At 39.9% G+C, this 16,964-nt stretch overlaps 1 protein-coding gene across 5 annotated transcripts in view; it reads left to right on the forward strand.

Moving 5' to 3' along the window:
* The window catches only part of si:dkey-233k19.3 (dynein heavy chain 11, axonemal), a 37,377-nt gene extending 21,781 nt beyond the window's left edge, over positions 1–15,596 (forward strand). For 2 of the 5 annotated variants that reach the window (XM_027287377.1, XM_027287378.1), the window contains exons 56-82: positions 1,104–1,337; positions 1,512–1,658; positions 1,736–1,849; positions 1,933–2,076; positions 2,906–3,088; positions 3,210–3,311; positions 3,400–3,534; positions 4,834–5,007; positions 5,141–5,376; positions 5,520–5,642; positions 8,178–8,382; positions 8,520–8,684; positions 8,904–9,044; positions 9,347–9,517; positions 9,943–10,065; positions 10,194–10,387; positions 10,465–10,613; positions 10,694–10,821; positions 11,152–11,379; positions 11,465–11,656; positions 12,652–12,780; positions 13,346–13,588; positions 13,676–13,858; positions 13,955–14,070; positions 14,248–14,360; positions 14,439–14,579; positions 14,718–15,596. In XM_027287377.1, coding sequence (XP_027143178.1) covers positions 1,104–1,337; positions 1,512–1,658; positions 1,736–1,849; positions 1,933–2,076; positions 2,906–3,088; positions 3,210–3,311; positions 3,400–3,534; positions 4,834–5,007; positions 5,141–5,376; positions 5,520–5,642; positions 8,178–8,382; positions 8,520–8,684; positions 8,904–9,044; positions 9,347–9,517; positions 9,943–10,065; positions 10,194–10,387; positions 10,465–10,613; positions 10,694–10,821; positions 11,152–11,379; positions 11,465–11,656; positions 12,652–12,780; positions 13,346–13,588; positions 13,676–13,858; positions 13,955–14,070; positions 14,248–14,360; positions 14,439–14,579; positions 14,718–14,965 — 4,461 coding nt within the window. In that variant the 3' untranslated portion in view covers positions 14,966–15,596. The remainder of the gene's footprint in view (positions 1–1,103; positions 1,338–1,511; positions 1,659–1,735; positions 1,850–1,932; positions 2,077–2,905; positions 3,089–3,209; positions 3,312–3,399; positions 3,535–4,833; positions 5,008–5,140; positions 5,377–5,519; positions 5,643–8,177; positions 8,383–8,519; positions 8,685–8,903; positions 9,045–9,346; positions 9,518–9,942; positions 10,066–10,193; positions 10,388–10,464; positions 10,614–10,693; positions 10,822–11,151; positions 11,380–11,464; positions 11,657–12,651; positions 12,781–13,345; positions 13,589–13,675; positions 13,859–13,954; positions 14,071–14,247; positions 14,361–14,438; positions 14,580–14,717) is intronic. The other 3 variants (XM_027287379.1, XM_019255104.2, XM_027287380.1) reach the window with 2 other exon arrangements.
* The last annotated feature ends 1,368 nt before the right edge of the window (positions 15,597–16,964 follow it).

The raw sequence follows: 16,964 nt of genomic DNA on the forward strand, positions 1-16,964 counted from the left end.
AGTTGGAACTACAATGATTAGTCAATTAATTGATTGAGAAAACATTGACATATTTTTATGCAGAAATACCATACATAACATATATTTGGGTTTTGGACTGTTTGTTCAGACCAAATATGAAAACACTACCTTAGACTGTAGGGAATTGTAACTTCTTCTTTTTTATTGACAAATCGATTTAAGAAAATATTTCCTAATATATTGAGAAAATACATTTATGTCAGATTAATCAATAATGAAAATTCATTAAAAAGCTCAGTCCTTGTAGCTGTAAAGTTATAGTGATAGAAAGGTACACAGAAGAGGATGTGTGTAATACACTTTGTGGATGCAGAAAGGACTTGTGTGCGATAGTGTGTTGGTTTAAGTCTATGTGCATTAATAAAAAGTTGCAAAAGAACAATATTTGACATATTATTTCATATTTAAAGTCATTAATGATTGTTTGGGAAACAAGAAATGAAATGATCATTTATTTAAAGTTAGAAATGCACGATCCACTAATAGTTGTTACACAAGGCCAATCAATGAGAACTTCTTTTGCGTCTCAACTGAACATAGCATGCTTTGTCAAAAAGCATTATGTCAGATCTTAATTAATAATGATTTTTTTTTTCCTACTGGCTCCATGATCATTAACAATGGCTTTTTGTGAGTTATGGTTAGGTTTGATCCTTGTATTCTCTGCTCATTTGTTTTTGCTTTAATTGATCGCTAACTGTAAGATTAATAGAGGCTCTGTGTCATTGAGCACCATATGATGAATACCTAGTTGGGTAGTACAACAGCCGCTGTAGACAGTGTTTAGAAAGTTGGAGGACATCAGAGATAATGTAAACAGTGTGCATGTTTTACAAGCTGCACGTCAGTGCTTTAAACGCATTATTTTCACAGAGGTTTCAAAGCCTAATCATTCCTGCTAGCTGCACCTAAATTTCAGATTGAGTAAGTCAGGGCCAGCCAAGTAAGATGGCAAAACTTGTAGATGAATTCAAAATTTATGAAGATAATATTTCAGTCCCCATCAGGTTGGGGATGTTAAACTCTACTCAATCCAGCTCGCCCTGTTCTCCCCTCTCCCCCTTGTCTGCTTATTTTTACAGCCTGCCGTCCAGGAATCCATCAGTCTTTTCATGGCCTACGTTCACACCAGTGTCAACCAGGCAAGTGAAAAATACCAGCGCAATGAGAAGAGGTACAATTACACCACCCCCAAGAGCTTTCTCCAGCAAATCACCCTGTACAGGAACCTTCTGGAGAAGAGTCGGGCTGAGCTCCACCACAAGATGAACCGGCTTGACAGCGGCCTTCAAAAACTCCAAACCACTGCCACTCAAGTAAATGTCTTTATTATACAGTATACTGTAGCAGGGCTAATGTTAGGGATTGAGGTACAAGGTTGAGGAAGGGAAATTAGCAATAGTACTGGTGTTTGATTTAAACTGTGTGGGTTTGTTCCCTGACATTAAGTATTTTGAATGTATGTGTAATATTTTTTTTCTCTGTTTTAGGTGGAGGATCTAAAAGCTAAATTAGCATCCCAAGAAGCTGAGCTGACTCTTAAAAAACAGAATATTGAGGCTCTAATTACAAAGATTGGACTGCAGACTGAGAAAGTTAGCAGCAAGAGAGAGGCTGCAGATGTCGAGGCACAAAAGGTGAGATATCCTACCACATCACACATTCCCTGCATGCATTTTTTTGTGATTTAGTTCATTATGTTTGCTTTGTACAGGTTGCTGTCATCCAGGCAGAAGTCTCAATCAAACAGAAAGAATGTGAAAATGATCTAGCTAAGGCAGAACCATCACTGACAGCTGCCACAGCAGCACTACACACCCTCAACAAGGTGCTTTATTTTACCAACATAGACGAAATTCCATCAAATCTGTCATCCTACAGATTATATGTAATTTTTCTAATTGTTTTTAGGTGAATCTTACTGAGCTGAAGGCCTTTCCAAACCCTCCAGCTGCAGTGATCAATGTAACGGCAGCTGTGATGGTTCTGCTAGCTCCCCGCGGTCGAGTGCCTAAGGATCGGAGCTGGAAGGCGGCGCGGGCCTTCATGGGCAAGGTTAAGCTGTCATCATGTCAATCACATCTGCCTGATTAATGCCAATCTAATTTGTGTGTGGGCCTTGACCCTGGTCCTACCCAGCATCTCTCCAATGCTCACATTACAGCTGGATAGCTCTATGAATATGCTTACTCAGTGGGGAGCAAGTGTGTCAATCTGATGCTCAACCCCTTAATGCAAGCATGGCTGTAAAGGGATGTATTTATTTTTTAAACAACAGTAGAATTTGTTATGAAATTGGGATCAGCTCTTTATGTCTCAGAATTTGAGCAACGTTTAATCGTAGTAGCTTTTTTAAAAATATATTGATTAGCTGTAATATCTACATGCCTCTTATATGCATCATTTAAAGAAAAGCATCTTTAAAAAGCTGATTGTCACAAAAGGTTAAAAGCTTATTGTCACTTAAGCAACAGATGAAACAGGAAAGTGCCATTTAATGGGGAAAATATATTTCTAAATATTATTTATATTTTACATTGATATCTATCTCAAATGTAGTTGGTGTTTCTCAGTATGGCGATCTACAGTCTGCCAGTATTAAACTTATTAAACTGTAATAACGCCAGTTCCATTCATAAATTTTACGTTTACTTCATTTATATTATTTCATTTGTAGTTTAATGGAGAAAGAAATTGTAGTCTCCATTACAAACATAGCAATAAAGTTGTGTTAAGCTGTTTCTAATTTCTGATTTGTTCTACAGTATACGTGTCTTATTTTCAGATTTTATTAATAAGGAAATTCTTTGTAACAGCATCTGATTTTGACTGATATAAGCCAGTACAATAATGTATCCCCTGTTTTTGTGTTCATGTCTGTCAGGTGGATGATTTCCTGCAGGCCCTGGTATCATATGACAAGGAACACATCCCTGAGTCCTGTTTGACTGTAGTGAAACAAGAGTATCTGAGAAACCCAGAGTTCCACCCTGATCTGGTTCGAACTAAATCTACAGCTGCTGCTGGTCTCTGTGCCTGGACTATTAACATTGTCAGATACTACGAGGTCAGGCATTGCCTTCAGATAAGTTGTAGTAAAAATTGTCAGTACATGTTGTTGCATTTTCTGCAAGGAGGTTTTTTCTTCAGTGTGTACTTTTTTTAATGTACACTTCCCTTATTCACAGATTTATTGTGAGGTAATTCCAAAGAGGCATGCATTATCACAAGCTAATGCAGAATTAGAAACCGCAACAGCCAAAATGTTAGCCGTTCAAAAGAAACTGATGGTGAGTGCAATGTTATTATTATACTTAATTAGGTCTAAAAGCTATATTTCTAAAGATTTGAATGGTTTCCTTTGGTTTGTCTCTTTAGGATCTTGATGCCAGCCTTCAGAGCCTAACAGCTCAGTTTGAAAGGGCTACAGCTGAGAAAATCAGTTGTCAGGAGGAGGTGACGCGTACCAACCAGACCATAGAGCTTGCCAACCGACTAGTCAAGGGCTTAGAGGTAAACAAGGAGAGATAGAGGAGTTTGGTGGTGTCATTGGGGACCGACCTGGCATAAAGTAAACTGTCAATTTGCCGGAGGCATGCATGGAGAGGCGCTGGTAGTCGAATTGCTTCAGTAATCTGGACTAGAAGTTGTTATGTCCTGGCAAGATAGCCTGACAGTTGTGTGAGTAGACCAAGCAGAGGGAGCTTTTACAGCCTGGCCCAGCAGCATACTGGGGACTTGTGAGACAGGTAGAGAGGGCTGAACCGCAGAAAACGCATGGCTGAACTGGGCAACTGGCTGGTTGAACGCTTTCCAAATGCAGAAAGGAAGAGAGATGACAAAAACACTACACTAACACTCCTCTGAGTCAGTGCAGTAGACAGGTTGTATGTGCTCAGAATATGTGTGTATTTACTGTAAATACTGTATACACAGTGCGCACATTTCTGTGCAATAATAATGCAATCATTATTCATTCTCCAGAATGTTTTAACAAATGGAAAAAGTATCAAGAGGAACTTGTGGAATATGAATATATTGCATATATAAATGTTGCATATTTGTATAATTTGTTGAATATTATATTCAACTGTTTGCGTTCCTATGCATGCCTTTTTTCAGGCTACAGTATCTATTATCTTTATGGATGCTAATATGAAATAAAAGATGGCCATTTCAGTGGCCATTTCATAAGTTCGACTTTCTTATTTCAGAAAATAAATGTGGTTTGCATGGAACAGCTTGGCTTTTAAGCATATCAAGATAAATGTTTTGTCTTTATGGCATTGACCTGGAAGCAATAGTGTTTAGACTAATAAATCAGGCCGTCTATATTTAATCATTAACTTACCTCAAAGCCTCAACAGCTGTTGGAAATTAACAATGTCTCACCGCAGACTGAGTGATATTACAGGCAATCCATAATACATTAGAGTAAAATTATAGTGATTTTTAACTGTCTGAGAATTTATTATGTGACATATTCTAGATCCACAGCCCCTTGTAAGAAAATGCCATGCATGATTTATTGTTGTAGTGCTGTCACAGTCATAGTATTGAAGGTTTAAATTAATGCTAAATTGATGCTGAGTGAATCTACAGCCAAACTTCCAAAGCTATTTGAAGAGAATTGCACTTGCATGCTTTACTGCTTACATCTTCTTAGTTTATGCAATAAATAGAGTGGGAACATTTCCCTGCACTGTAGAGCTAAACTGACAGGCTAGAAGCATTTTTCTTGTAAATCATCTTTTTGTGTGTCTCCGTTGTATTTCTGATATGATATTAAAGCCTGGTGTTTGTGTCTTTCAGTCAGAGAAGGAGCGCTGGTCCCAGGCAATTGTTCAGTATCATAAGCAACAAAAAACCCTGTGTGGTGATGTCCTCATCACTTCAGCATTCGTCTCCTACATGGGTTACTTTACCCGTCAGTATCGTGTGGAGCTCCTTAACAACTCATGGATCCCTTTTCTACAGTCTCAGAAGGTAAGGCAAGTTTCGCAATAGACTTCGTGTTGTTTAGACTGCAGTTTAGAGAGTAAATAACAAACATTCATCCATGAACTGGAGCTAACAGCACTCTAACTAAAGTGACATCATTTCTCTGTTTCTGTTCCAGGTCTCTGTACCCCTGACAGACGGCCTGGATCCAATCCTCATGCTTACAGATGATGCCACTGTGGCTGCCTGGCAAAACCAGGGCCTGCCAAATGATAGGATGTCCACTGAGAACGCTGCCATCCTGACCACCAGTGAGCGTTGGCCACTCATCATTGACCCACAGCAGCAGGGCATCAAGTGGATCCGAAACCGGCTAGGTTCAGAGCTGAGGGTGGTGCAGCTGGGACATGGAGGGTGAGGGGGTCTATGTATCGTCTGTTTGCAATCACGGTGTCCTGTTTTAATATGTCAGGGAGTGCTAAAATACCATAAAAATGTGTGTCAAAATACATTTTTTATGTCTTTTTTTTCATCCAGTTGCTCTTTTTTTAATGCAGGTATCTGGATGTGATTGAACAAGCTCTTGCCTGTGGTGAAACAGTTCTGATAGAAAATCTGCCAGAAAAAGTAGACCCAGTCCTGGAGCATCTACTGGGCAGAAACACTATCAAGAGAGGAAGGTTAGTACTAAAACTGCAACATTACATTTACATTGTTGGAGAAGATCAAGGATGATAAAAAGTGAATATATGAAGCATCAAACCAGCTCACAAATAGTAACTTTTTGCTTTGTAAAACTATTTAGCCCAGAGCTGTCGCACACCAAAAACATTTTAAATCAATGGATGGTTTTTGTATCCCTGTTGCTACACAAGTCGATATGCCCACAACTCGTCCCAATATGTCTATGTTGTTAGACAATAGGGGCAGATTTGCCAGATGGTTGAATCTCACTGAGCATTGAAACACCAGTAAGACATGACTGAATGCATTATTATTGCCTGCTCTTCGGATTATAAATGAATTTGCGGCGCGTGTTCTGAATCTCTGAGGGCAACATATTGATTGGCCCCTCAAGATGGGTGATAGATGTATATTTGTGTGTTCATATTCTTTAGGTGTGATGAATATTGAACAGCTGAGCCTCAGTGTAAAAGCTGAATTGAGGGCAGTCATGGTTATGTATAAGGACCCCTGTCACTGACAAAAATATGGCATGTAATGCACTAAATTCAGTGGTCCTCCATCATTATGGCAAATTCAATTCAGCTTTACTAATTTCATAACGCTGATGGGTGATTTTCTGGCATTTGTCTGCATTTATTCATTTGAAAATAACATTACTGAATCAGCTTTACATTTATTAAGATGACTTGCTCCATCTGGATTATCTTAAATCATAACGTTTCAGTTGTCAAGTTGTGAGGTCATATATGGGTATTCTCCTGTCTTTTAATTATGAACAAGTTATACATGCCATCCAAAGCTTGGCACATGAAACACGCTGTATTTTGGTAAATCAGTCTGACTTTCAAACATGACTTCTGCTCCCCTCTGCAATCCACTTCACAAATATAACAGTGCCACCAAAATAGCTGCTCTGTAATTACCTTTGTTCAGTTACCAATTACCCTCAACAGGCAAAATCCAGCAGATCTCCTAACCAGGACAACCAACAGCAGAATAAATAGAAAAAACCACATATTGACATTCTGCTTTGACTTCCTCCTCAAAAATGTTTACATCTTTCTCGCTCTGATCTATGTATGACCATGAATATTGAACATCTCGGTGCATGTTCATTGAACTTCTTTTGAAGTCCTGTCTGTCCAGACGTAACAATTCATCATAGTAAATCTGATTATAAGTTTATCCCCTGTAGATGACCCACACACTTGTTTCTGTCGATGATTAATACAACCTGCTGGGGCAGCCATGATGGATCTGGTGGGGATCCACAGCTGAAGTTCATTAATAATTGGAATGTTGTAGAGTGTGAAGTAATGAATACTAATTATTCCTTTCATGGCTGACGGAAGACTACAAGCCAATCCATCAGCAAGGACTTTAATTTGGTGGAGTAATGGTTCTATCAATAGTACATTAATTCTGGCTTGTGAAGATATAGAGTTGAACCAGACCCAGGCCATGAGGAACCTGTGCCGTAAAATTGGGGCCTTGCCTGACATCCAAGGGGTAATTAGAGAAAAATGAAAAGCCACCAGGTTCATCAAGCCAGTGCTAATTTAATTGAAATGCAGGAACAGATAAATATTGGCTGCTTTGATGATAATCTTTCATATTTTTCCAAGAATATTTGTCTACGACATATAGTGACATATGGAGCCAGAGTGAAGTTGCAAAGCATGAAAGTGAGAGGTCGATGGGCATTTTTATTATCTAAATATTTTGTAATACGTGCACTGCCCTTTAAAGGAAAGCACTGGTGATATTTGTAATCATGTCGTCATCTAGTCATCATTAATGTTTAACTTTATATACTTTATTACTTAGAAAGTTAATATTGAGGTGCACCGGAAGCTCGGTATAGCGTGTGTCCCATGTACCAAGGCTGTGTCGCTATCGCAGTGTCCTGAGTTTGATTCTAAGCCACGGCCCTTTCTGTCATCCCCTCTCTCTTCCATTGCATTCTTTGTTGAATACAGGTATTAAAAAAAGTTAATGTTATTGTAACTTGATGGAAAGACAAAACCAACTAGAGTGGGTTTAACTCACCAACATTTTTGCAATTAGATTCTTTGTTCTTGCAGAAATAGTTACACTTGTGTTTTCAGCGAAGTGGTGATTTGTAATTTGTTTTTTACTGATGACAGTCAAGTTGACCTTTGGAATTGAAACAATCCAAACTCAAATTCCATCTTCCATCAGTCATGGAGATGAATCTGTAAACATGCAAGCTCAGTCGCTGTTATGTTTTCATCTATAGTACTTTTAGGACTTCTCGTTCATGCTGGCTTTGCAACAGTCACTTATTTTGAAGACCATAAAGTGCTTTAAATTGCTTTGTCAAATAGCTTGACACTAAAGTTTCAGTCAAGTGCCATCTACAGCAGCCACATGTTTTAAAGTAAACTTCACTTACTGTGGCTGCTTCATAGCAATATTTTTGTTGTTTTCCTTCATCATCAGTGACCTTATATAACAAAATCGTTATTACAGCTGATTTCTTAAAATTGCATTCTCCTGTTATCCAGGTACATTCAAATTGGGGGCAAGGAGTGTGAATACAACAGTAACTTTCAACTCATTATTCACACCAAGTTGGCCAATCCCCATTTTGCTCCTGAGCTCCAAGCCCAGACCACCCTCATCAACTTCACAGTGACTCCTGTGGGCCTGGAGGAACAGCTGCTGGGACAAGTAGTGTCCTGTGAGAGGCCCGACCTGGAAGCCTTAAAGGTGAATGCTTGAGCATTTTATGAAGACAGACTGTTAAAGCTAAATTAAAGCTTCTTTATTTGTGATTTTTCCTTGCAAGACATCACCCCATAATACCAAAAAGAAAAACCTTAATTGTCTGGTACATGTTTCCCTAGATGGAGCTGACCACACAGCAGAACCACTTCAAGATTGAACTTAAAAGGTTGGAGGACGACCTGTTGAATCGCCTCTCTGCAGCCCATGGTAATTTTCTGGGTGATATTTCTCTGGTGGAGCAACTTGAAAATACAAAGACCACAGCTGCTCACATTCACTGCAAGGTGAGGTTATTACACCAACAGGGTCCTCTCAGTTGTCCCACTGTACTGGGGCACATGTGTTTTTTTTTGTCACGCAAGTGTTTTTGAATGTCACACCGCAAGCGCCTCATTTTATTACATTAGCTGCAAATGACATGTAGTCAGGAATATGTGTAATGAGAGGGTTTTGGAGCATGACTGAGAGCCTAATAGCTCATTTTATGCAATTGGAACACACAGGTGGTGGAGGCCAGAGAGAATGAGACAAAGATCAACGAGGCCCGAGAACTATACCGCCCAGCAGCTGAAAGAGCGTCACTCCTCTTCTTCATCATCAATGACCTCAGCAAGATTAACCTCATGTACCAGTTTTCTCTCAAGGTGAAACCTTTACCCCTGAAGCGCTCTCAGAGGACTCGCATAATTTTTGCAGCATTTCAAACAATAGTCATACTCCACTTTGGCTTGTTATTATGTTGTATTTCAAATCAGTGCTGTTTATAATTGCTGTTCACCTTGGTGATTAAAATTTTAGGCACAGCCCTGAGTGTACAAATCAGCTTAAATGTGTACTTCCATACCAAAACGTCTGTGTCTTTTGTGTTTAAGCTGTCAGTACAGTGGTCCTGACCATATGCATGTATTCCTCATCAGAGCACTGTCCCCTTTTGGTTGTATTCCAGACCTTTAACTCAGTATTTAACAAAGCAATGGAGCGCGCAGAATGGGATGAGGATGTGAGGACCCGAGTGCACACCCTCACTGAGGCCATCACCTATTCTGTATTCCTGTACACCAGCCAGGGCCTGTTTGAGAGAGACAAGTTAACCTTCTTGTCACACACTGCCTTCCAGGTGAGGAACTCAGGGCCGCCTCAAAGGTGGGGCCTCCTGTCATCCTCATCAATCAAAGTACTTTTCTGCCCCCACATTAACTTCAATTAAAAGCAGTCAGCAGGACCATACGCTGCTATTGATTACCTCTCACACCTTCCCCTGTGGCTGCTGTTCAGACAGTTGGTTCTGACAAGGGGGTTGGTTCTGATGGCATAATGCAATTATCTGTCATTGCGCCAACTGTTTTCATCTTAAAAATTGTGCTGCTCTGAAGGCTGTCCTTCATGTGGCTATTTCACATTCAGTGGAACTGATTCAGCCTGTATGAATTTGCCTGACCCCTTTGTCAAAGTTTTCTTGCAGTTCTCAATTATTGTGAAATGATTGAAAAGAGATCAATGCAGCATAGCTCATTACAAACTGCTCTTGGTTCTTCCCCTTAGATTCTGCTCAAGCAAGGCCTGATTGATGCTCAGGAGTTTGATTTCCTACTACATTTCCCTGTGGAAGCTAGCAGAGTTAGCCCTGTGTCCTTCCTCTCTGCACATGCCTGGGGAGCCATTAAGGTACAGTCTAGGCTGTTGATATGCGATATATCATGTTGAAAAGTTACATTTGTTTGCAAGCAGGTCATTACTACGTGCCATTTTCCACTGCTTAGAAAAGTCTTACAATATATGTTATTTGGATCTAGACAATTTCTACTATGGAGGACTTCAGTGGACTGGACAGAGATGTAGAGAGCTCACCAAAGCGCTGGAGGAAGATTGTTGAATCCAGTTGTCCTGAAAAGGAGAGACTTCCCCAAGACTGGAAGAATAAAAGCTCCCTCCAGAAGCTTATTATCCTTAGAGCACTTCGCCCTGATAGGATGACCTATACACTAAGGTAAGAAAATTACCAATGCACAGTCATATTTGTAAGTGCTGTATGTCACTAAACTTTTTGACAATGTTTCCTGGCAGGAACTTTGTGGAGGAAAGCATGGGAACAAAATATGTGGAGGTTGCAAGGCTGGAATTTGACAAGTTGTATGAGGATAGTGGCCCATCGAGCCCTGTGTTCTTCATCCTCTCACCTGGAGTGGATCCACTCAAAGATGTGGAGAAGCTAGGTACTGCGCATGTTGCTTTTTATTCGCACAGCCTGTGTCACTTTGTTGGGATAAATATTCTAACTACTCTCTTTGTGCAGGACTAAAGCTGGGATTTTCCATTGATCAGGGCACGTTGCACAACGTATCCCTGGGGCAGGGGCAGGAGGAAGTAGCTGAACGAGTTGTGAAGAACGCCTCTAAGATGGGACACTGGGTCATTCTGCAGGTAGGAAACATTTCTATTCAGTGACTCGGCTATTGTTGACTTCAGGCTGCTCTCCAAGCCAGCCTGTAATGCACCTAATGATATTATCTCACCCAATGCGCAAGAGAAATAAACTCAATTTGGTTCAATAAGAACCATAATTGGCTAGATCAGCTCTATAAGTGCCTCCTTTAGAGAGCAAAAGCCTGCAGCCAAGAGAGTCACTGAACGTTTTTCCTACTAATTTAGAATATTTTTGTAATGAATCTTTCACATGTAAACATATACATACAACTATATTTCATCAACCTATAATATAATCTGCCTAATCTTTTTGTAATCTTTGTGTAGAATGTACACTTGGTGGCTCGCTGGCTGCCCTCTTTAGACTCTCTTCTGGAGACAGCAGCGGTGGACAGTCACCCAAACTACAGGGTGTTCATCACTGGGGAACCAGCACCATGCCCTGAGCAGCATGTTATCCCAAGAGGCATACTGGAGAATGCCATCAAAATCACCAATGAGCCCCCCACTGGCATGAATGCCAGTCTACATGCAGCCCTCAACAACTTCAGTCAAGTGTGTTATAATTTCTGCATTATTTATTCATTAGCATTCACTGTAATCTGTATTTATTACACACTCTCTCTCTTTCTCTTTTCAGGACACTCTGGATACGTGTTCCAGAGAACAGGAGTTCAACTCCATGTTCTTCTCCCTCTGCTTCTTCCACACATGTGTTACAGAGCGCCGTAAATTTGGTCCGCAAGGGTGGAACCATAACTACCCCTTTAGCACCGGAGACCTCACCATCTCTGCCAGTGTCTTGTACAACTACTTAGAGGCCAACATTAAAGTATTTTAACCACTATTTTTAAATATGATTCAACAATTTTTTAATTTATATTTTATTCATGTTTTGTTAATATTGCTAAAACTTTTGATATGTTTTTTTTTTTTACTACTACTTCCTTAATGATAATGCTGTTTCCAGGGATGTGGAATTATAGTACACTGTATCCATTTACTTATTGAAATCTTTTGTTCGACTGCTATTTGTGAAAAATGTTCATTCCCGTCTCTTTTTTTCCACATTTCTTCTCTTATAACTATGAACACGCAACCTATAATTTAGCTTTATTTCATGAAGACAAAAAATCCATTCTTGGGGTGCTGCACCCCTCACAACTCCTAATGCATTTCTCTTAGAACTCCTATTACTCTGGTCACAACCAATTATGTCTCCTAGGTATTCTGCCCTCCAAAAACGAATGTCCTTCATTATGTTAACCAAACAGTAACCTGTATGTGCGTATACAGAGAATTCATTAGGAGGGCAATGAAGCGTATTCCTAAATGTAATTACATGCAGCCAATGTGACAGTTCACAACGCTACATAAGTGATCACTGCAATTAGAGCTGATGAAGGAAGCAATTTGCAAAACAATACAGGTACAAATGATTGTGAACCTCCAGCTTTTGTAATTTGTTATGAATCACAGGTTCTTTTCTTCCTCCTTCACCCTCACGGATCATAATCTCCCGCTGAGGAAAAGACTTTTCTGTCATACATTAGATCAGTGTGTGTAAAGAAACATAATTTTATTACATTTCCATACCCTTATCATTATTACAAGAGCTCATTTGGGAAGAGATCATATACTTACAGCTTGAAGTACCAAGGGAGGAATGGAATGAAGCAGAACATATTTAAACACTTTAAATGTGCTGAAAACTATTTGTGAGATTAAATATTAGTCTTAATAGTTTAAGATGCTCATAATGATTTAAATAGATTTTTTTCCTTATGTTTGAATGTTATATCAGCCTAAAGACTATGTTTATTCCAGTCCATGCAGGTGCCTTGGGAGGACTTGTGTTATCTTTTTGGGGAGATCATGTATGGAGGACACATCACCGATGACTGGGATAGAAGACTGTGTAAGACCTATCTGCAAGAGTTCATGCATCCAAAAATGGTAAGTCTGTGTTCGTGTAGCCACGTAAGACGAATGTATTCTTCTTTTTATGTTTGGTTGTTTCAACTAAACTATCAAACTAGTCACCTTTAATTGTATAATTGCTAAGATTTTAAATATCATTCCTTATTAAGTTGAATATTCACTCAAATTCTGGTTACATGAAATTTTACTGTGCCAAATAGTTTAATTCTACAAAGCTGTTTTTGAATTTCTTGGTGTTGTTGTTAAGGTAAAGGGTGCCCTCTTGGGATGTAAACTTAAACTGCAATATTCCACTTAAGGTCTGCCATTACTGATTTTTCAACCCTTCGTTTGGTCATGTTACTTCTCTGTGCATCGTGCCACATTTGGCCGCCAGCTGCTCCACACTCCACTACAAGCATTATTAGGTGATTATTTGGTACTTTGCTCTTTAGATTTGATTAGCCGTCTGCCAGTTCACCTTCACTACCAAGCTAACAGCCACTGATTAATGGGGGTGCTTTAGGTTTTGCTGTATGTTAATCAGTGTGCTGTATTATCTGTGTTTTCATCTTTGTATCCTCACATTATCAATTCATAGTTTGAAGGGGAGCTCTCTCTGTGCCCTGGGTTCCTGGCCCCTCCATTCACGGACTACAGTGGTTACCACAGCTATATCGACGAACATCTTCCAGCTGAGAATCCCACTCTGTACGGTCTACATTCTAATGCTGAGCTCGAGTGCCTCACCGTCACCTCAGACAACCTTTTAAGAACACTGCTGGAGCTGCAGCCACAGGACTGCTTCGGAGGAGAGGGGGCAGCTCAGAGCACAGAGGAGAAGGTGTGGAGGCGGAAAGAATCATTATTGTGAAGAAGCTGATAATACAATAGCCTAGCTACATAAATAACCTAACCATGTATCCATCAGGTCAAGTCTGTCATTGAAGATATTCTTGAGATGCTTCCTGAGGAGTATAACATGGCAGAGATCATCTCAAAGACAACAAAGCGAAGCCCCTACATTTCAGTGTGTTTCCAGGAGTGTGAGCGCATGAATCTTCTGCTAGCAGAAATAAGGAAGTCCCTCAATGAGCTGGAACTTGGACTGAAGGTAGAGTCTGCTGTGACATATACTAAATAATAATAAAAAAAAAGGCTTCTCAACAGTAACATCCTTGAGCATTAATGAGGATTTCCTTGTCCACAGGGAGAACTCACCATTTCCTCCAGTATTGAGACTCTGCAGTCAGCCCTGTTCACTGACTCTGTTCCAGACTCCTGGGCCAGGCTGGCTTATCCCTCCACTAAAACACTGGCACAGTGGTAACTACTCCTAAATAAAACTATAGTTTTTCCTCAGCATTATCTCCTTTCTATTATGCCTTTTGTTATGTTTCACAGTGAGACAGTGTATTGTTCATTGTAGCGAAAATTCTGTCGATTCTGTTGATACATTTAGAAAAAATGCCTATTACATACTAATGATTTTTTTGTGCATAGGTTTAGTGATCTAATGTGTAGCTGTCGAGAGCTGGACAGCTGGACTCAAGACTTGGTTCTTCCTGCAGTTGTTTGGCTCTCTGGGCTCTTCAATCCACAGTCTTTCCTCACTGGTGAGGTCATAATTTCAAAACCAAGAGATGATTCGGCCGATGTGCACCAGAAATGTTAACATGCAGACTTTTTTCCAGCTGTGCTGCAGAGCATTGCTCGCAAGAATCAATGGCCCCTGGACAAGATGACTCTGACTGTAGACATAACAAAGAAGACAAAAGATGATTTTGGACACCCACCACGGGAAGGGGCCTATATTCATGGACTCTTCATGGAAGGTCAGAATTAATCAATCTCTCTAACACTAATCCTGCTACACTTAATTAAATTACATACCTTTTTGACAGCATGTCTTGGTAAAGTGAGCATCTCAGCAAGTATCAAACCCACAGTACAGCATGTTTGTGTCCTCTCAGGAGCACGCTGGGACACTCAGTCTGGAATCATCTCTGAGGCGGTTTTGAGGGATCTGACCCCAGCCATGCCGGTGCTGTACGTTAAAGCTGTGCCTGCAGAAGAGCTGGAGCTCAAGAACACCTATGAGTGTCCGGTATACCGCACTAAGCAGCGCGGGTCCACATATGTGTGGACCCTCCACCTCCGAACCAAACAGCCTCCTGCCAAGTGGATTGTAGCTGGAGTGGCAGTGCTGCTGTCTGTATGAAATGCATTTTTAGAACATCTACTGACAGTATTCTGTAAACAGCGTTAATGCAACATTTCGTAGAAATCTGACTTGTTTGTGATTTAGCGTCCTCCAGTTTCAGAGTGCAACACCAATGTCGTAAATATGGACAGTTGTACACGTATTTGTTATGATTATATTATAATCAAAAACTTTGCTACGAGCCAAACATCAAACTGAAAACCTGATGCCCAGCAGCCCATGGACATTAGAGGGAAAACAAGAAAACATTTTCTCCATAAAATAGTATCATTAAATAATTGGTTGTACCAAAAAGTATTACGTATTTCACACAGGAGCAAAATAATTTAAAATCTATTATTTCATGGTAGAAAAATTCTAAGTTTTTAGAGGAACTGTATTATTTTCTTACGACAGATTATTTTTATTTTTTTCTCATCTCTCATTATTTTCTTTTTCTTTTTGTTTTTTTAACATGTTTTCTCATAATTAATAATACAACAGACACAATTGTACTTTTTTAATCTTGTATAACTATTGTTGACCAGTTTGGTTCATATACTGACAGTGTAGTGTATTAATGTATGTTTTAGATTTAAAGATAATGGAAATAAAGAAGTGGAGGATGTTTATCCGGTGCTGAACCTGTTGTGTCTGTGTCCGACACTGTTGAACGTCTCCCTTGAGATGGCTCAGTCTGGCCATGATTTGTTGGGAGCTTATGTCTCCATTTTAGACCATGTAATTCTGGATTGGGAGCATATTTTATTGGAAGGTCAAGATTAAAAAAGCTCTCCGGCTGCCCTCTACTAACTGAATGATACACAATGCCGTCTGGAGGGTTCCCGGACAGAATTCCCAGGAGATGATGTGCATGGTCGCTATTGACTTTTAAATGAGGTGCATTTGACATTGACCTTTTGTATGGCAGAGGCAGAATACTAACAGACTAGTGTAATTCATTCACCCTGGGCCTGTTGGAGAAACCTATTCAAAGACACTGATAGCTTTCTATGAGAAAGCAACACATTAGATTACCCATCCTTTATCTGTCTGCACTCTCTGTTAGCATCTGATTAACTTGATACGAACCAAATAAAACCTTTTAACTTCGAATGATCCTAAATGAACACGCTCATCTTATCTAAAATGTTGTCTTTTCAAACTGATATAATTGCGGTTAATTGAAAACCAAGATGTCCAGATTAAAGTGTGATTATGTAGATACACTGAGGGGTTGATGCATACAATGATTCATATGCTGTGAAGACTGCTGTATGTCAGAGAAACATAAAAAATACTGCAGGAGCTCCGGAGTCAAGGTTGAGCTCATGCGACACAGTAAAAATAGTTTTAATCAACACAAAGAAAAGATGTTCAGAGGGAATCTTGTGCAGCTATGATAAGGCAATATAACTACTGAACAAATAATAGGCTTCATTTATTATTGAAAATAAGCTTTTTTGACTCTCAGAGGAACAGTGAGGGACTTTGTGATATTAATAGGATCAGGAAAAAACAGAACAGGTGCAATATTATCTACTAAGATAAACAAGTGACATTATGATGTCCAAATTACAGCCACTGACTCACACCGATTTTTTTTTCTGGATAGAAATCAGCACTCTTCTCAAATGAGATTTTCTCCAACGCTAATAACTGCTGTGTTGCTCTTAATTTCTCCCTGCAGCCAAAGTGGCTGCAGACAGACAAGTGGAGGATGGAGGATTGATTCTGTGTATTGTATTGCACGGGGGGAAATGAAGAAGCAGTCTTCCTGTAGTTTCTCTTCATCTGCCCTCTCTTCCTCTCATTAGCACGACACAGCAGCTAGCCAGTCATTTGGTGACAGGGAAATGATACAGTGCTGGCAGTGTTTGGGAGGAAATGGCAGGGTACGGGGCCCGGCGCAGCAGGGGTCGTGCCACAGATAGTCATGTTAAAAGGCCAAGCAGGACACCTGGTTAAAGTCAGCAAGGGCATCTGGGTCACACCTCCGCCTCACAGTACCCGATAT

The sequence above is a fragment of the Larimichthys crocea genome, chromosome XIII (assembly GCF_000972845.2).
Source record: "Larimichthys crocea isolate SSNF chromosome XIII, L_crocea_2.0, whole genome shotgun sequence".
Lineage (NCBI taxonomy): Eukaryota > Metazoa > Chordata > Actinopteri > Sciaenidae > Larimichthys > Larimichthys crocea.